Genomic DNA, 21,283 nt, shown 5'->3' with positions numbered 1-21,283 from the left:
TTCATCATTCATTTTGAAAATATTCCATAATTTTCACTTTAAAATTAGTTTTCTTTTAAAATAACAGATCTACAAACTCACAACGCGACGCGTTGTGGTTGTGACCTTGTGGCTATTTTGTGAGCTTGTAGCTATTTTCTAATAATAGCCAATGTTAAGTGCTCATGTGGCCTATAGGATGTGGATAATATGGACTATGTGGATAATAGTCGCTTCTTTTGGGCTTGTTTTCATAGACCTGGTTGCTTAGTTCTCTCACAAACTCTGGCAACACTGCTTCCCACCAGCGACTCGGCCAACAACAAGCGACAGCCGCAGCTCTGATCACATGCAATGGATTCATTATTAGAACAGCACCTTTGAAGGCATTACTATGAGGGAACTGAAGGAATAGTAACAATGTTGCCCCGCTTTTGTTGCCTGTCCCAGAAACACGGTATTTTCCGAAATGCATCATATAGCGACGTGAGCCTTGGTGGTCAGGGCAGGGAAACAAGTGAGTACCTCGATTAGTCTTTGCAAATAACGGTCCAGAGAGAGGCTGAGTAACGGGGAAAATATATCTCTGGTCCATAGAAAAAAATCTATTGACCGGATCTGTAGGGGGCGCAGTGGAGTAACTAAAACATTGTTTTCCAATCCGGTATAATATTTTACATTTTGGCCAAAAAGTGTATTTTAGACGTGAGGTGGGGGGCTCCGAGTGCTCCCACTAAGGAAAGTAGGCTTTCAATATCTTAAAACCGTCTTTATTTTGGTGAGTGGTGAAAGTGTATTTTTGATTTTTACTAAAGACCAGAGGATGCGGCCGCTGCGTTGCCGCGGGTTTGCGGGCAACGGCTCTACAGTAACATAGCGTTAAGGAGAACTCCTGACGCTATGGACCAGAGCTAGGGACGATACGATTGCGAGGAAACTGATTTGAAACATAATTGTGTTCTCTATTTATTATGTTAATTATACAGACAGCAGAGGCAGGTGTTTTGAGAAATAGTAAACATTGTTTTGTATTGTGTTTGTGACACAGTGGTTGTCCGGGTGGAGTCAGCCTGCTGTCAGGGCAGCAGAAGATGCATGTGAACCAGGACACACAGCAGCGACCAGCCAGCTCATAAGAGATGGAGAACTGTCCACACCCATGGTAAGTTTCTTGCATTCACTATAACAAAACTTATTTACTGTTTACTGCAGTGGTTCTCAAACGTTTTCGTGCCAAGGACCCCCAAATTTATATATATTTGGCCGCGCAGACCCCCACCTGAAAATATGTTGTGCCAGGGACCCCCAGAAGCAAAGATTTTAGTTCAAAATGTTCGCCTTTTAATTTATTAAAAAAATTATTTGCACACATTTTCGCGATAAAAAAAAAAAAGCAGATCTACAAGCTCATAGCGCGGCACTCGGTGTCCCGCTATGAGCTTGTATATCTGCTATTTTTGAATAGCCAAAGTATAAAATATGTAAATAATTTCGCCGGGGACCCCCTGGTACCCCCCCAAGGACCCCTGGGGGTCCCCGGACCCCACTTTGAGAACGAATGCTTTATTGTAAATATCTTTCTTTTTTTATTACTACTCGTATATATGATGTTTTTTTTTGTGTGCATATTATTGTATATTATTGTTTGTCTTTAAATGTCTCGATGAATAGAATACACAGGACCTGGCTTAATGGAAACAAGCCCCGAGGGCTTATCTGGGTTATTCTTTTAGCATTCTTTTGTATAAATCAGTGCCACCGTGCCTTGTTTTTGCAAACTGTTAATAAAGTATTCTATCAATAAAAAAAATAATTGGAAATACATCATGTATAACTATGTATCTGGTCCTATTAAACTCATAAATGAGTGACCAATAACATTTTAGACTTACCTATTATTATGAGACTGAAATTAGCACTTAAACACTTAAACACTTATTATTTTATAGGCCTGTGACTGTTGATGTTGACACACTCACTGGAGCTAACTACACTGAGGATGTGTCACCTTCAAGTGGCCTGCTGAATAAGCAAATGTTTTTTTTACGTTATTACTCTTTTAACTAGTCAACATGTTAATCTATAGACTTGCTACGTGCGAAAAACATAAGTAAAACAAGATGCTCCTCAAAATAGCAGGTGAACCCATTTCCTAGAGAGCATATTTATTATTATCATCAGGAAAAGGCTATAGGCCATCTGCCTATTATGTATAGGAGCCACTTTTCAAAGCATTTTATTAACATCGAATATTTGAATAGTATCTTTTTATTATAATTTTTGGAGGATGCCCCCCTCCCCCCAGAGCTAGCAAGCTAAAATCCATAAATACGTCAATAAAATAGAAATCTGACTCGATTGCATATCTCAGGTTTCTTCTTTACCCAAACCATAATCAATAATGACTTCAGCAAGACTCATCTGCTGCCCAAATCAACCGGAGCCAAGATATGTTAGTCGGGTTGTGTTTCTATGTATGCTCTCTGTTAAAAAGCATGATGCCATATCAGCACTCTCACATCAGAACAGGCATTCTCTTCATGTTATTGTCTTTATTTGTGTGTGTTTCTCAGGTCACCATGGGTGACAGTTCGTCATGAGTATATTGGGCCCAGGTCCTACCAACTTCCTCACTCCACAGCTGTCAGAGACATCAAGCAGCTAATCTACGAGGAGACAGACCTCCCCGTCAGAGAGCAGCATCTGGCTCACAATGGAAGAGTGGTAAGTGTGATGGGACACTGTTAAAATAAGGAGCAATATTCTGTGCATTACTGTATCTATTTTTGTCCCTCTCTGTCTGTCTTTCTTTCTATCTATCTGGCTGTCTATATGTCTGTCTGTCCGTCCGTCCGTCCCTCCGTCTGTCTAATAGTTAAGCAAAAGCGTTACGTTGCAATGGAACATTTCCATGTTGCATATTATGTCCTGACCACAGCAAAAAGCAACACAAGCCCATCTCCATGAACACATTGTTTAGGATTTATTTGATTACTGAGAGGCAACACTATCCACTGTGTTATGCCCAGTGAATGAGTCTTCTGCTTTCTACTTCCAGTACCCATGTCCTGTTTACTGTTTCCTGACATTGGACAGACATTAAAGTTCCATGGTGTGATACCAATACACAAGGGGAATGATGACACGCCATTGTGTTTCAAAACAAACCAGCTCTCCCCTCCATTGTGGCACCTTCCCTTGACTCCCCATCTCTTCTCTATCCAAAAACTTCTCATGCACCCAACAGATTATATGACAGCTATAGCAAGACATTAGACAAACTTAGCTACTACTGGCAGGCTGTTTTAGTTTTGTTATCATGTCAAGTGAGTTAAAATACATTGTAAAATACATTACATTGTCTATTAATCTTCAATTATAAAACATAAACAGTCATTACAGATTGTTGTAATGACCATTCAGCCAAAGTGCAGTTATATGTAATATTTTGCTGAAAATCTGCCATAGTGGGAAGTGTCTGTATGAAAGGGGGTTGAGCTGATTTTAATGAATGAGGGAGGTGGCAACCGGCAACCTGTTTAAACTAATCTGAGGAGCTTAGAGTTGGGACCGATTTCTAGACGATTTTGAAAGGGGGGGGGGGGGTCTAGCTGTTGACAGGCGGTGTGTGTACATTGGACGTTAGCGTTTGGCTATGTCTCAACGAAACCTTCATACAGCGCATATTCATTTCAGTCTGTGTGACTATCAAAAATATCACACAAATGCAGCTTACTTGACTCTGATAATGTTATAGTGCATGAAGACGAATAAAAGTGAACATTACTACTGCTTTTAGACAGCCTTTTGTCTGACCTAATAAAATCCAGGCATGTGGGTTTTGCAACTGGCCAGATCACAGCTTTTTACTGCAGGGATTGTACCTCTGCCAGTACCTAGTAAATCTGACCCATTGTTGGCATTTTTTGGCAGGTTCTAAAGTCCAAATCTTCATGTAGGCTGTAGTGAAGTTCCTTATACGATTACTTCTTCATGGTTATTTATGGGGCATCCTTGATTGTGGCTTTGCCATTTTTTTCTCTTTTCATCCTGTCACTCTGACCCTATTTGCTCCAGACAAAGATAAATGGAACCACTTTGTGAATTCCTTTAATGGTACATAAGTGCCACTGAAAGGAAACGGGCCAAAGTATTTGAAATTCATGTCATATAGCCACAGCACTAATACTGGAGACCTAAATTAGTACAAAATGAAAGAAAAGCGAAGGCCCACTCCCACATATTCCTGTGTTCCAAGAAGTGAATACTGTTGAGTCCAGAGTGTTTTCAGTGTATCGGTGTCTTTTCCTCTCTATAGTCACAATTTACCAGAGTTGTAAAGTAACTAAGTACATTTACTTAAGTACTGTACTTAAGTACAATTTTGAGGTATTTTTACTTTACTTGAGTATTTCCAATTTCCAATGCTTTTACTTCTACTCCACTACATCTCAGAGGCAAATATTTACTATAACTTTAGTTACTAGTTAGTTACTAGTTACTTTCCAGATATAAATTATTATATTATAAAACATACATTAACCACTTTAGCCCTATTTTATACATAGACTATTTGAAAATAGCCGATCTACAAGCTCACAACGCGTCGCATCGCAACGCGTTGTGAGCTTGTAGATCGGCTATTTTCAAACATTTAGGGGAGGCGTTGAAAAGCGTCTGCTGCCGACAACTTGTTATAACAGATAGTGTCGTTCCGTCGGGTCGGCACCTCTATCGACCCGACAATGAGAAACCGAGCATGTTCAGTCTTTGGGCCGACTGGTAGAGCCGTGGGGTAGTGAAGAGGGGGAGAGAGGGGGTTGAAGGTTTGGTCCGAGCCGGCTTTGACGTTGCCAGATTCTGTGAGTGAAACAAGCGACCAGGTCTATGAAAACAAGCCCAAAAGAAGCGACCAGTTTCACCACTTGAGCCCTATTATATCAGCTATTTTCAAAAAGAATCTTGAAAGCCAGCCCAAATAAGCAACTACACTGCAGAAACAAGCCCAAACAACAGCAAACAGCAACTATGGATATTTACAAGTGGCTTTACAGGAAAACAAGCCCAAAGTCAGCCTGCCAGCTCTTTAGCACAACAATCTGCACATCGGCCGACAGTTTGTGCTGAACTAAATGCCAACTTTTGCCAACAGATTACCAGTCTGTTGCAGTCTGTTGTAGTCTGAAGTAGTCTGTTTGGTGGAGAGTCACCTTAACAGAGCATAAAGAGCTACAGAGTAGCAAAATAAATGCATCTGTTTGTCATTGCAGCATTGGATGGCAGAAATGATATAACTGTTTGTGTTATATAAATGTTACAATGTTACTTCACAGCTTGATCAAGTGTCAGGAGGCACACCCTAATAATAATACATACCTGATTGTGTGATTGGTGAGGTAGTTTGCGATATTAGCTTAGGTGTTAACCTCAACAAGATGTGAGCTGGGGGTAGCTGTCTTTCAGATCTTCGGGACAGCTTGAAAAGAACAGTTGTTGCCGCAACTGTTCTGCGTTGACTCAGCTTGCTGATGGCATACTGCTTTAGACCATAGTCCTCATCCACACCAATTATTTTTTTAAATTACTTTTTCTGGAACATTCCCCCAGAGACAGTTGTCATGCATTACAAAGTGTGATCTATGACTACATACAGATATGTGTGTGTTGGATGGATACAGAATAATTATTGTTCAGTGGTCGTTATTGGCCACAGTCTCGCTGTTATGGAATACATTCAGTTGGTCTTCTTCATCTTCCTGGAAACATGACTATGCAGCATCTCTACTTAATAATTTTGAAATAGGTAATACAATGTATATTATGTAATACATATATAGGTAGACATGCTTTTGATATAGGAATCTACAGTACGGTGGGGTCCTATAGCTGTCCAGTTTATTTGTAATGTATCTTGTAACCATGGCCGAAGAGGACCTCTCTGGCCTTTGCTGAGGGACAGGAGCAGGTGACGATTGCTGCCCAGCAGCACCCCCCACCTCCCTGATGTCACATGCAGAAATTAGATGTGAACCGCACCCCGCAAATTAGTGGTACTTGATCTGGAACAGCCCAGAGGAACCCGTCAGACATCTACTGCGTTAAAACCTACAGCTCAGGAAACCTTCCACCGCTCAAAGGGAATCCCTGGGCTATTACAGTAGCTCATATTATGGGAGTTGGGATTTGAGGTCATGAGAACAGTTCTCTGGCAAATAAATTAACACATTTATCAGTACCACTTTACAATGACCTTATTTCCATTTGATTAATTGTACAGTATATTAATCTAATATACTCATTCAGTGCCAAACTTATTTCTGGCTTTATCATCCCTGTGCCAAGGCCAAAAATACATTGTAAAAAAAAAGTGCTCAGTAAGAAGTTAAACAAGAAGTGAATGGAGCAGAAAATCTTCAAATCATGATATCTTGGGTTCTGAACATTAAAAAAAAATAAAAAAAAATATATATATATATATATATATATATATATTTTTTTTTTAATGACGTTGGTGACGTCATTGGCACTCTGGGCTTATGAAAAACGTGACGTCGGCGACGTCAATGGCACTGAATGAGTTAATATTAATCTAATATATTGATATACAGTTAATATACACAACTGTACATTAACTCCTATATCAATATATTATCACTATTGCTACTATCATAAGTACATACAATAACTAAACTGTTATTACTGTGTTAGTATAACCAATTGCCTACTCAGTACAATATTGTAATGTACAACTGTGTTGTAAAAGTACTTGCTTTACATATTACTGAAATTAGACCATTGTAAAGTGCCCATTACTATAAGCCTACTCCAGCAGCGCCCATAAGAATGACTTATTTTGGAAGCTTATAGCTGTTCCACTTTGATTGGGTTATGAGAGTGCAGCAGAGTGATGCAGGTGGCACGGTGCCAGTCTCCATACTTAATTGGGGAATGCATTGCTTTATGGGACACTGAAAGGCACTAACACGTTTACTCGGTTCCTCTAACTCGGTTTGCATAAGGCACATACTTCAATGTAAATGCCTGGGTCCTGCGGAAACTCTTAAACCAATTAAAAACTTTAAGTAGAGGTTCTCCTTTGGGTGTTTTGGTAGGATGTGTGTGTGAAATGTACAGTATGAAATGTATCAACGTTATTGTTTCTATTCATTCACGTACAGTATACTGTATGTACTGTGTAAGATGTGCTGCTTGTTTGCAGTGGTGGAAAATAACTAAGTAGATTTACTTAAAGGGGTAGTTCACCCCCCAAATAACTTTTTTTCTATTGATTACTCACCCCATGGAGCCTTGAATTCACGGATATTTTTTTGTTTTTGTCGCATTCCTTCCTTTATTATTTGATTATAATAAATTTAGCCCCATTGATTCCGGTAGGAGACACAAATGCATTTGTGTCTCCTACCGGAATCAATGGGGACAGATTTATTATAATCAAATTATTGGCTTAGGAATGTGACAAAAACAAAAAAATATCTATGAATTCAAGGCTCCAGATGGTCAGTAATCAATAGAAAAAAAGTTATTTTGGGGGTGAACGACCCCTTTAAGTACTGTACTTAAGTCAAATTTTGAGGTATTTGTACTTTACTTGAGTATTTCCAATTTCCAATACTTTTACTTCTACTCCACTATATCTCAGTGGCAAATATTGTACTTTTACATTTATTTGAACACTTTAGTTACTAATTATTTTTTAGATTTTGATTATTATTACAAAACATACATTAACCACTTCAGCCCTATATACATTTCGGCCATTTGAAAATAGCCGATCTACAAGCTCACAATGCGTTGCGATGTGACGCATTGTGAGCTTTTAGATCTGCTATTTTCATTTTTATACATTTGAAAACTTGTGAAATGGGACATTCTGTATGAGTACTTTCTACTTTTGGTACTTCAAGTACATTTTGATACCAATACTTTTGTACTTTTACCCAAGTTTTTTTTATATATTCCGGACTTTTACTTGTAAGGGCGCGCTCCCACCGCACTTTTATTTTACCTCTGGGGTGGAATCTGCCAATGCTTTGTCAATGTAAATGCGTGGATTCACGCAAGAGCGGATCTTTCCGCTTGTCGCGCAGACCGTGCGTTTATCCGCTCTACACGACTTGTCCATTTGAAGCATATAACTGCTGGAGGCAGGAGCTGATTTTCCCCCTCTGTCCAATCGGATGAGTCGAAGGCGGACCATCCCAAGACTCAGGAAGCACTATGGTGCTCAAGGCAGAAGGCGGTGCGGGCTACGGGGAGAGTCCTGAACGTGAGTGGCAGGTGGGCCACTCACGTTTTTTATAATCCGCTGGCTGCAAAAAACTGTGGCCGCGCACAACCTGCGTTTAACAGCAGCCGACCATGTTTTGGTGGGAGTGCGCCCTAACACAGTATTTCTACATTGCAGTATTGATACTTTTACTTAAGTGGTTTTCCACCACTGATGAAATGTATCAACATTATTGTTTCTATTCATTCACGTATGCTGCATGAACTGTATTCAACACAACGATGAGCAGCGCTGATAGGAATCGGTTGTGTAAGGTGACGACGGTCTCTTTCTGCCAGGCAGCGTGTTCAGGTGTCATAACTGCTGAGTGCAGTCACAGTGACGCGACAGTGCAGGCTTTCACCTTGGAGATTCACGGACAGCAGCCGTTGCAGCAGCAGCAGCAGCAGAGGCATCAGGCTCAGCGGTGTGGGCTCAGCTCAGTCACACGACCGTGTGCATCACGCTGATGATGCTTGTGCAGCAACACTGCCCCAAAGATGTGTCTAGAGAGGCTGACGGAGAGGACGGAATGTCATTGTTTTTTAACCCATTCAATCCGGGGCGGGAACGCATCATTTTTAGATTTCAGCTATAAACATTATTTAGTACTTTCGCTATTCAAAAATAGCAGATCTACAAGATCGTTGCGCGGCACGGAAATCTCGAACATTGGTGCAAATCTTTGAATATGTATTTTTTTAAACAACATTTTTAACTCAAATCTTTGCTTCTAGGGGGGGGGGGGGTCCCTGGAACAACATATTTCGATGGGGGTCGGCGGCCAAAAACATATAATCTTGGGGGTCCTCGACATGAAAAAGTTTGAGAACCACTGGTATAACAACATGTATTTTTTTTTAAAACACTGTTAGGATTCAGAAGACATTTGTAAAGATTTGTACAAATGTTCACGTGTTGTTCACACAAAGTGGGGAGTGAGTGCACGATCACTACTGAAAGTCCCCTTGAAAGATAGATGCTTGCCTTAGTTGGCTTATAAAAGGGTTTATGGCAAAGGTCATTTGTTTATCTTTTGAGATATTTCCAAGGCTGCTCTTTTGCTACCATATTGCAGCTCACAGCTGAGCTGTGAATGTTTTTATTTGATAACAGTTGGTGGTACAGTAAATCCTTTATACATGTATTATTTTCTGATAGAACCAAAACATAAGCCAGTTTGGTTACCGTAAAGCTGTAACTTTCCTCTTCTACCCCGGATTTGAAATCCTGCGCGAGTGCTGACATGTTTTACCATTGAGCTAATAGAGCCTGCCTGCTTGCTCAGGGGATAAATCTGAATCTTGACCATCAGGTCAAAATCTGTGTCAGATCCTGTGTCTAGGTGAGACATGACCTTTGACACGATCTAAATATCTCAATAGAAGAGCAGGGAGACAACCACCCCAATTCTATAAGTTATATTGTATTAAAGGAGAATTTCGGACTAGCCTTTTTCTTACTTTTATATGATATTATTATATCCTAGGACGAGTGGTGCTGTAGAAAATGTTCATAACTTCATCCCGAGTCCACCGCAGCTAAAAACATGAGCGGACGGTCCATGCGATAGATTACCTATTTTTATCGCTCGAAATGTTTTGGTGATATCTGACGTTCATAATGACAGAAACCTCTGTTTTTGTCCCAAATTGGCCGCCGTAGTGTTTACAAGCGGACTTGGATGAAATCACAGGTGAAATCTTGTCTTGCGAGTCTTCCGGAGGGGCACATCTAACACAAACACTGTGGATAGTTTTCTGTCATTATGAACGTCAGATACTGTATCACCAAAAAAAGAACCGAAAGAAATTGATAAAAACGCATGGACCGTCCGCTCAGGGTTTTTAGCTGTGGTGGACTCGGGATGGAGTTATGAAAATGTTCTACTGTACCACTCGTCCTAGGATATAATAACATCATATAAAGGTAAGAAAAAGGCTAGTCCGAAATTCTCCTTTAACATACTTTACCATACAGATTGGACAAAATTACATTGTATTCATTAAATAGTTACATAGTGCCGTGCCGCTTTAATAGGATGCTATCAAATAGGCTAAGTAAATAAATGAGACACCAGTGAATAAAATCCATCATGTTCAAATGTTTTGACACCTTTTTGATTTCTGTTTTCAAATCACAACTCTAAAGGTTTCATTATGCCATGTTACTGAAAGGATGTTGTCCCCTGCTCCCCCCTTCTGTTTTAGCTGGATGACAGCGTGCAGATTGGGACCCTGGTGCCCACTGGGAGCCCAGAAGTATCCTTCACACTGGAGGGTAGAGGCCTGAGAGGGGGAGGTAAGCCTAAAACTGACTGCAAATTTTGATTTAGTTTTAGTCATAGTCTTTTGAATACAATTCTATTTAGTTTTAGTCATATTTTAGTCATCTGAAATGTTTTAGTTTTTGTCTAGCTTTAGTCGACTAAATATCATAAGAATTTAGTCGACTAAATGTACAGTTGATTTAGTCGACTAAAATGTATTTTGGCGGGTCCTTGATGGCGTCGTAATGGCTGATTTTACACTTGGTTGCATGCTGAAAATAGCCGATCTACAAGCTCACAACGATTTGCAGCGCGACACGTTGTGAGCTTGTAGATCTGCTATTTTCAGAGCGACACCTGAGCGCAGCCAAACATAAAATTACATGTCTTAGTTCTACTGGATCTCTTCTCCTCTAGTCCCTCACTAACATTTTAGTCTAGTTTTTATTTGTCGACGAAATTGTCAACATATTCAGTCTTAGTTTTAGTCATCATAGCTTAGTTTTTATTTCGTTTTCGTCAGTGAAAAAAGGTGGTCGACGAAAATGTTTCGTCATAGTTTTAGTCGGCGAAATCAACACTGCATCAAACCACATTCGAAAATAATTCTACAGTGGACCAGTTTTCAGAGCAGAAACTCTTACACCAAGTCTTTTTTTTCAGGGAGGTTTGGACAGACTACACCACCACTGGTCGAGTTTCTAAAAGACATTCTCAGAAGGTATCCCGAAGGTGGACAGATTTTGAAAGTAAGTGCTATGTCTTGTAAGTGCAAAATCAAAGTCTTGGATTAAGTAGCTCTATGGTGAATTATTACAGGGACATTTCCGCCACTTTTGAACCTAAATCCCATTGTTCTGAGGTGGGGAAATCATATACACGGATATATACACACGATATACGTGTATATAATGTAGGGAAAAATACCCTATGTCACAACGACACATTTGATGTAATTGGGCTTTTCCACATTTCACTGACAAATACACAGAAGGGATAGTGACATTTCTTCCCTCTTTATGATATCACATCAGTACAATGGGATTCAGGTTCAGAATCAGCAAAATGTTCCTTTCATCTGTAATTAAGGTTTACTCTGTGTCTGTTAAGTTGACCATTTAAATTCAAGGTAGTGTGCGGTAGATGTCTCCAAGGAGAGAGAAGGCTCATACAAGCTCATTTAGCTGTTATTGTGTGAATGAGCAGCCATGTATTAGAACTGCTCCTAGGCAAAGGCGATCCTCGAGAGGAAATGCAGAGTCATGGGGTTTGAAACTTGAAATCATGTCAGGCCTGTTGTTCTTCAGCCAGTCACTAGAGTCATTGTAACCATTTCACACTGCAATAGAAGCAGCAATAGTGCAATTAAATTAGATCTGTTAATAACTAAAGTACCATACACATGTACACTTGATACGCTACAATAGTATACACAATATGTTAACTTCAAAGTAGTGCTTGCCAATATGAATAAAAAGCAATATACAGTATTTATGGGCCAAATGTCAATATTTGTTATGTGTCAAATTATCTTTTATATTTCCTTCATTACACAATTCATTACATTGAGATGTTGAAAATAATATTTTATAATACACTTTCCATATTCTTCATTAATATAATATAATATGTAGCAGTGTTTTGATTTCGTTTTAGTCATAGTCTTTTGAAAAAAAACATATTTTAGTCATCTGAAATGCTTTAGTTTTTGTCTAGTTTTAGATTTTAGTCGACTAAATCTACAGTTGATTTAGTCGACTAAAATGTATTTTGGCGGGCTTTGATGGCATCGTAATGTCTAAATTTAACTTGGTTGCATGCTTAAAATAGCCGATCTAAAAGCTTACAACGCGTTGTGCTGCGACGCGTTGTGAGCTTGTAGATCGGCTATTTTCAGAGCGCAACACCCGAACCAAACATAAAATGACTTGTCTTAGTTCTACTGGATCTCTTCTCCACTAGTCCCTCCCTAACATTTTTGTCTAGTTTTTATTTGTTGATGAAATTGTCAATATATTTAGTCTTAGTTTTAGTCATCAAAGCTTCGTTTTTCGTCACAGTTTTAGTCGACGAAATCAACACTGCTATGTATTGGATAATTCTATATATTGTCCATTGCTACATCGAAGCCTTGCTTTGATGGTTGTGTATCTTTGTTGTCGTGTGTTTTCATGAATAGGAGTTGATCCAGAATGCGGAGGATGCTGGAGCGACAGAGGTTAAGTTTATGTACGATGAGACAGAGTATGGAGTGGAGTCGCTGTGGTCGCAGAATATGGCTCAGTACCAAGGTAGTGTGTCCTTCCTAACCACGTTCATCTTTATTACAAATTACTGAAGCCTAAAGCAGTGACATGTAGCTACACATTTAATCCTTAAAAATGGCACAAAGCATAGCTTGCAGTAGTGGTTCTCAACCTTTTCAGACCGTGACCCCCCAAAATAATCATATTTGAACTGGGGACCCCCCCACCCTGACAAGCACTTGGAATTGTAAGAGTTGAGGCATTACATTTAGTTAGACTCGGTTCCACAGATACAAAATAGCCGATCTACAAGCTCACAACGCCTTGTGTTGCGAGGCGTTGTGGGCTTGTAGATTGGCTATTTTCAGAAATGTTTCCCTCTTTCTTACATTATTTGACAATTTATCATTTCTATAGTATAGTTTGTTGATCGCTTTTGTTGCAGTAATGGTCTTTTTTCTTTTCTTTCTTTCTGTCTTTTTTTGGAGGTATTAAAAAGGTCTTAAAAGTCCTTAAATTGTCACTTCACTGTCATCTGGCGACCCCCACAAAATCATGTGGGGACCCCCCTGGGGATCCCGACCCACAGGTTGAGAACCACTGGCTTACAGAACAAAGGAAGCTGTGTAAATCATATACAATACAACATATACAATTATACTGTATACCGACAGAGTAGACTACACATATGTATTATATACTGTAGATACAGTAGAAGTAAAAGATTAATTCAGTTTCTTTCTGGATTGAAATTGTATTGCAGGTACAGCCTTGTATGTGTATAATGATGCAGTCTTCACAACTGAAGATTGGAATGGAATTCAGGAGATCGCGAGGAGCAGAAAGAGAGAAGATCCTCTGAAAGTCGGACGATTTGGGATCGGCTTCAACTCTGTCTACCACATCACAGGTAAGGGTCGTCCCAAAAAATTGCAAATATACAAGCTCACAGAGTGCCGCGCTATGAGCTTGTAGATCTGCTATTTAAAAAGAAAATCGTGAACATTAAATGTTGTGCAAATCTTTGAATATATATTTGTTAAAGCGAACATTTGTAACTCAAATCTTTGCTTCTGGGGATTCTACAAATGTCTTCTAAATCCTGTTTTTTGAAAAAAACTTACGTAGCTATAATATCAGTGGTTCTCAAACCTTTTCATGTCAAGGACCCCCAAAATGATATGTATTTGGCCGCTAACCTCCATTTCAAAATATGTTGTTCCAGGGACCCCCCAGAAGCACAGATTTGAGTTAAAAATGTTCCCTTTAAAAATATATATATATTCAAAGATTTGCACACATTTTATAGCGTGGCACTCATGCTATGAGCTTGTATATCTGCTATTTTTGAATAGCCAAAAAAAGGTGGAAAAAGTACTCAAATGTTTTACTTAAGTAAAAGTATCAATACTGAGATGTAGAAAATACTCTGTTACAAGTAAAAGGCCAGAATTCAAAATGTACTTGAGTAAAAGTATAAAAGTATTGGCATCAAAATATACTTAAAGTACCAAATGTAAAAGTACTCATTATGCAGAATGTCCCATTTGAAGTTTTCAAAATGTCAAAAACGTTTTGTCAAAAATTGAATTTTGAAAATAGCAGATCTACAAGCTCACAACGTGCTGTGATGCGACACATTGTGAGCTTGTAGATCGGCTATTGTCAAATAGCCGAAATATATATAGAGAGCTGAAGTGGTTAATGTATGTTTAGTAATAAAATCTAAATCTACAAAGTAACTATTAACTAAAGTTTTCAGATAATTGTAGTGGAGTAAAAGTAAAAGAAATCCTCAGAGATGTAGTGGAGTAGAAGTAAAAGTATTGAAAATTGGAAATACTCCACTAAAGTAAAAATACCTCAAGATTGTACTTAAGTACTTGAGTAAATTAGTTTACACCACTGCATGAAGTTATATCAGCCAGGGGGCCTAGCAATTAAAGTGTATTTATTTTTCCCACATAAGGCTTTGTGGCATACATTTTGTAATATTTAATATTTCAGTGTTATTGGTTAAATATAATATTAACATGATTTAGATGTATTAATAGCAACTATCTCACAAAATCTTAAATGTTTGCACTTTTTCATGCTGTGGTATTAGGGTTTGTTACTGTCGTTTTTTTTGTTTTTTTTTGCTTAACATTTTGAGCTCATCTATTGTTGTTCCATTGTCTGCTTCCTGAATGTTTCAGATGTTCCAAGTATATTCAGTGGAGAGCAGATCGGCATACTGGACCCTCATCAGACCCTGTTTGGTGTCCACGAGTCTGGCCAATGCTGGAACCTGAAGGCAGACATAAAGGAGATCACGGAGCTTACCGATCAGTTCAGTCCGTACGTCGGGATGTTCGAAAGCTCCGACAAAACCATCAAGGACGGCAGCTTTCCCGGAACGCTGTTCCGCTTTCCGCTTCGCATGACGCCGTCGCAGCTGAGTGCCAACATCTACAACAAAGAGAAGGTATTGGAGCTGTTCGAGTCGTTCAAAGCCGATGCGGACACCGTGCTCCTTTTCCTCACGCACGTGCAGAAGGTCTCCCTGCATGTGCGCGAGTCGGACGGCACCGAGCGCATGCTCTTTCAGGTCACGGCGACAGAGAACAGCGACGATAAGCTGGAGAGGCCCACCTCGCTGAAGACGCTGGGCCAGGCCATCGACAGCTACAGCAACGGCGTGCCCAGCAGCACCGTCAGGTGTGCCACGTACCAGGTGAACATTGACACCCAGGACGAGATGGCTAAGGAGAGTCAGAGGACCACCTGGCTGGTGTGCAACGGGGTGGGGGGCAGAGGGATGTGTACGGAACTGGACAGTCTAGCGGACGACCTGAAGTTCATCCCCACCATCGGCATCGGCCTTCCTCTCACCCTCATCGACACGGAGGACAAAGGCGCCGCGTCGCATTTCTCAGGGCGAGCGTTCTGCTTCCTCCCCCTTCCCCCCGGAGATGAGAGCCTGACCGGTCTCCCGGTCCACGTCAGCGGCTTCTTCGGTCTGACGGACAACCGGCGGAGCATCAAGTGGCGGGAGGTGGACCAGTGGAGGGACCCGGCGGCCTTGTGGAACGAGCTGCTCATCATCACGGTCATCCCGAGGGCTTACTTCACGCTCATCACCGAGGCCATCGACAGGGTCCAGACCAAGAAGGACCAAGACTTTCCGCTGTCGCCCGCAGGGACCTACGGCGCCTGGCCGGACCCCGAGCAGGTCAAGGCCCGCTGGAAGCCCATCCTTCAGCCTCTGTTCCAGGACCTGCTCCAGCAGCACGTCATCTACTCCCTCAGCGAGACCTGGATCCGGATGGACGAATCCGTGTTCTCGGAGTTGCACGACGACGAGGACATTGCGGAGACGGTGATCAGCTACCTCCAAAGCTCAGGAATGCAGGTCAGTGTTGATTTCGTCGACTAAAACTATGACGAAAAATGTTAGTCGACTACCTTTTTTCACTGACGAAAACTAGATAAAAACTAAATAAAAACCAAGCTATGATGACTGAGACTAAATATATTGACAATTTCGTCAACAAATAAAAAACTAGATTAAAATGAGATCCAGTAGAACTAAGACAAGTCATTTTATGTTTGGTGTCGGGTGTTGCGCTCTGAAAATAGCCGATCTACAAGCTTGTAGATCGGCTATTTTCAGCATGCAACCAAGTGTAAAATCTGGTTTTACGACGCCATCAAGGCACCGCCAAAATACATTTTAGTCGACTAAATCAACTGTAGATTTAGTCGACTAAAAATCTTATGATATTTAGTCGACTAAAACTAGACTAACAGTAAAACATTTCAGATGACTAAAATATGACTAAAACTAAATGGAATTTTGTTCAAAAGACTTATTCAAGATTTGCTGTCAAATTCAACACTGTTGCAGGTGGCCAAAGTGCCTGCCGCGGTGGACACCGTGATGGCCACGTACGCGGCCGAACCCAGCATCGTGAAGAAGTTGACCCCTTCGCTGGTGCGGCAGGCGATCAGGAAGTCCAAACACAGAGGCTCCTCCCAGGAGAAGCTGCGGCTGCTGGAGTTCGTGCTCAGTGACGACTGCTACACCGAGCTCATCGGCCTGGAGCTCCTTCCACTGCAGGACGGCACGTTCGCGGCGTTCTCGTCCTCTGTCAGCGACAAGGACGCGGTTTATATTGCATCGGAAGAATACCCCAGGTACATAAAAAGTTAAAAATGTTATACTATTTAAAAACATATTTCTATGCTGCCCATTTTCTATTATGAATGTCTTGGTTGTCTCAGAAAAAAAGGAAAAGAAATCTTTAACCTGTCTCCTACCCTCCATCACACTGGTTCTCAACCTTTTCAGGCCGCAACCCCCCAAAATAATCATATTTGAACTGGGGACCCCCCAAAATAATCATATTTGAACTGGGGACCCCCCAAAATAATCATATTTGAACTGGGAACCCCCCAAAATGATGCGGGTACCGACCCACGGGTTGAGAACCACTGTTCTATCACAGTTACAGGCTTTACATTAAACATTTGTTTAGTCTCTTCATTGTTAGAGAAGCTTTGAATATTTTTACATTCAATGTTTTTGCAATATCCATTATTCTAAAACTGTAAGTACAGCTTGTGTATACAGAGACTTGTTTGGCTTAGCCACTGTATAACAGTCTTGATACTGATTGGCATCAAGAAACATACAATACAACTAATGGATATAAGTGATAATGCCTACAATAGCCTGAAAACCACGACAGAATATTGTTTGAAACGTGTTTTTTCCCTGTGTTAAGGTCTCTGTACCCAGGACTGGAGGGCCGATTCCTATTGGAAGACATTAAGCCGTCAGTAATGAACAGCTTAAAGATCGCATCCAAAAGCAGAGGTATAACCTTACAATACGCTGTTACAATCTCTCTCTCTCTCTCTCTCTCTCTCTCTCTCTCTCTCTCTCTCTCTCTCTCTCTCTCTCTCTCTCTCTCTCTCACAAGCATTCTATGATAACATGTTTCAATGAGTCTTGTATGCAATTGAAATACAGTGATTTTACATGGTTAATGGGTGCATGCCTACTGGGTGTTCCCCTTAATTCAGGGGTGGGGGTCTTCATAAGTATTTCTTTTTGAGGCATTTGTCCTATACAGACACACCAGTCTGAAGCAGAAGTGCTTACTCTCCTAATATCTTGCTTCAGACATCATACAGGCACTCTGGCTCCAGCCACAAGTTAATAAGCTTTTATTCCGAAGGCTCCGTTGCCCATTATGCTTCTTTTTTTTTTTAATTGACATAAATGGGATAGATAATGGGGATACAAAACAAACATTTGTTTTGGCCAAGTGCCAGGCTCTCATTGGCTAATGCTAAGCATTGGCACAAAGACTGCTGCATCATTCTATAGAAAATATTTGATTTATAGCTGCTCAATAATAATAATAATCTTTATTTCAGACCTGTGGGTCCATATAAAAGAAGACAGCACATAATATAAAAAGAGACAGCAGTATATAAATATGTACAATATATATATATAAAACAAAACAAAACGGATCACTCAATCGCAACCACCCCCCACCCCACCTCGCTCACACATACACCAATTCATGAGGCGAAAAATATTCATCAAGGCATATCAATGCCCGACTGGGGTTAACAATCATGCCTCTGCATTCAGGATTTTGTCCCGCCCCCCAAAAAAACTACACACATACATTGGCCAGTAATCTGAGTCTGTCCTAAATCGTGCATTTAAGAGAGCTAATAAGTTGGTCAAATATAGTTTCTCACTCAAGGGCAGCTGAAAACCCTTGACAGATGCTGAGGATTTATGTAGGCCTTGAAATTGGCTTCTTCTGACACTACAGTAGGTCACCTCATTCGCCTGCACAGCGTCCAGAGGGATGGACTGATAGATTCAGAGAGAGAGAGAGAGAGAGAGAGAGAGAGAGAGAGAGAGAGAGAGAGAGAGAGAGAGAGAGAGAGAGAGAGAGAGAGAGAGAGAGAGAGAGAGAGAGAGAGAGAGAGAGAGAGAGAGAGAGCTGGCAGAGTTGGTTTGGTGCCTCACATTCCACTGGCTTTCAGATCCTGGCCACGTTTACTTGCATACTCATTCCTGGAGTTTGCCAAAAGGGCCATTAGCCAAGCAATGAGAATATGCTGAATTTACAGATTTGTCCTCTAAAACCCACTTTGAAAGACACAGAACAGAACTAGGCCTACTACTTCCATAATGAAACAACAACATTTTACATAGTCAGAAATAGCATAATTCTTAACCCGCGTTTACATGGTCACAGTATGTGTGGTATGTTTCTTTTCTTGAGCCAAGAGAGAGAGAGAGATCTGTGGATCTAGTGGGTCACTATGTTAACCCATTAAGACCGGGAAAGGATCTATCATTTTAGATTTTAACCACTTTAACCATTATCTTATACTTTGGCTATTCAAAAATAGCAGATATACAAGCTCATAGCGCGGCACAGAGAGTGCCGTGCTATGAGCTTGTATATCTGCAAAAAAAAAAAAAATCATTAACATTTTTGCAAATCTTTGAATATATATTTTTTAAAGCGAACATTTGTAACTCAAATCTTGGCTTCTGGGGGTTCTATTCAAAGATTTGCACAAATGTTGCCGCGTTATGAGCTTGTAGATCTGCTATTTTTTAATAGCCAGAGTATAAGATAACGGTTCATGTGGTTAGATGCGTTCCCGTTTTTTAATGGGTTAAAGCTTACACAGCAGCTAATATAAATAGCCAGACAAACTCGATGTTACACTGACCGCATACATGTCGGCATTTTATATACTTGAGGCGTTCTGATATGCTGTAGCATTAATCAGAATTGAATCTTGTTAATGCAACCACACCCCTCCCACACACACACTTCCCTGGCAGAGCGCACAGCACCCCCCCCCCTCCTCCTCCCCTCTTTCCACCAATCTATAAGGAGGAGTTTCAGGGCTCCTACTGAACATTGCTATGTCATCATTACTGTCTCCTGGCCAGCAGATTGATAGGTTGCGGTGCTATCAAGGGAAATTAAATCCTCTCTGCATTGTATTTCTTGCTTATTGGGGGGAATTAATAGTCTCACGTAATTTACGCATTCCTACGATTCCTACCTGGGTCACGGTCACTGAATTCCCATAGACGTGTTTAATATCGCGTCATATAAGAACTGTGTTACAAAAATAAAAAATGTGCACAGCGGTTTGACTCGTATATGGATATGAAGCATCAACCGACGGCGAGAAAACGCTAACGTTACCGCCGCCGAATTAATCAAATTTTCGCCAGAAACAGACTGTAACAAATATGATTGACGGGTATCATAAACGATACAGAGCCACCTCCCTGACAATAGCGCCGGGACAATTTGTTTATTTTTGGACCACAATTCTTATATGAGACGATTCTAAGCTGACCCAATGTTATTCTCCATAGAGAAATTACTTCCACGACCCAGGGGATGAACGAGTGACGTCAGGACTTCGGTACTCTATTAACCCATTCAATCCGGGAACGCATCTGTGTAACCACTTAAACCATTATACCATTATACTTTGGCTATTCAAAAGTTGTAGATATACAAGCTCATAGCGTGGCACTGAGTGCCGCGCTATGAGCTGCTATGATCTGCTATGATCTGCTATTTTTGAACAATCGTGAAAACTCAAATCTTTGCTTCTGGGGGGTCCCTGGAACAACATATTTTGAGATGGGCCAAATACATATCATTTTGGGGGTCCTTGACATGAAAAAGTTTGAGAACCACTGATAGCACTGATAGCAACACACGTTTAAAAACAAAAATGGATTTAGAAGACATTTCTAGAACCCCCAGAAGCTAAGATTTGAGATAAAAATGTTTGCTTTAAATATATATTTATTCAAAGATTTGCACACAATATTAAAAAAATAGCAGATCTACAAGCTCATAGCGAGCTTGTATATCTGATATTTTTTTATAGCCAAAGAAATCAAAAAATTACACAGATGCGTCTTAATGGGTTAACAGAGTCATAGCCTAATAAATAGCCTGAAATAAGTAGTGATGTTGGATGTGTGAAATGTATTATGTTTGATTAAATAGCAAGGAAGCTAAAACAGGAAATGAAAGGGAAAATATTAAATGTAAGTGTCATGGTCTCTAAAACATGTCACTTGAATTGAATTTCAGTGCAACAGTATCTTTGGGGGTGTTCTGGTAGGTATTCTACAGTGTGATGACGAATGTTACTTTTTTAACATTAACCCAAACCAATGCAGCATTCTAAAAGGCATCTCTTCTACAACATTCTTAGAAATGTGCATGTGAGAAATACAACTAAAAAACGATGCCTCCGGCCACAGCTGTTGCCGGCGGAGGCATAAAAAACCTTGAAAGTCTATAACATTTTCCTTGAAGTGTGTGTGCTCCATAATATCCTTCATAACTGCATTGGTCTTCTAGCTTGGTCTTCTCATGGTGTAGTAGCTGTCTCTCTTATAGCCTTAAAGCTGCATTATGGCTGTACATTGAC

At 40.4% G+C, this 21,283-nt stretch overlaps 1 protein-coding gene across 1 annotated transcript in view; it reads left to right on the top strand.

Moving 5' to 3' along the window:
• The first annotated feature begins 386 nt into the window (after positions 1 to 386).
• Positions 387 to 21,283, top strand: part of sacs (sacsin molecular chaperone) — a 34,773-nt gene continuing 13,876 nt past the window's right edge. Inside the window, exons 1-11 of the mRNA XM_080428837.1 lie at positions 387 to 496; positions 1,028 to 1,141; positions 2,553 to 2,703; positions 10,477 to 10,567; positions 11,199 to 11,284; positions 12,715 to 12,826; positions 13,545 to 13,691; positions 14,980 to 16,175; positions 16,671 to 16,960; positions 17,551 to 17,642; positions 20,941 to 20,967. Of these exons, the coding sequence (XP_080284963.1) occupies positions 1,119 to 1,141; positions 2,553 to 2,703; positions 10,477 to 10,567; positions 11,199 to 11,284; positions 12,715 to 12,826; positions 13,545 to 13,691; positions 14,980 to 16,175; positions 16,671 to 16,960; positions 17,551 to 17,642; positions 20,941 to 20,967 (2,215 nt within the window). The 5' untranslated portion in view covers positions 387 to 496; positions 1,028 to 1,118. The remainder of the gene's footprint in view (positions 497 to 1,027; positions 1,142 to 2,552; positions 2,704 to 10,476; positions 10,568 to 11,198; positions 11,285 to 12,714; positions 12,827 to 13,544; positions 13,692 to 14,979; positions 16,176 to 16,670; positions 16,961 to 17,550; positions 17,643 to 20,940; positions 20,968 to 21,283) is intronic.

Source organism: Gymnoscopelus braueri (assembly GCF_963280865.1).
Source record: "Gymnoscopelus braueri genome assembly, chromosome: 5".
In the NCBI taxonomy this organism is placed as follows: Eukaryota; Metazoa; Chordata; class Actinopteri; order Myctophiformes; family Myctophidae; genus Gymnoscopelus; species Gymnoscopelus braueri.
The sequence above is the reverse complement of the archived record's forward strand: the minus strand, read 5'-3'. Positions and strand labels throughout refer to the sequence as shown.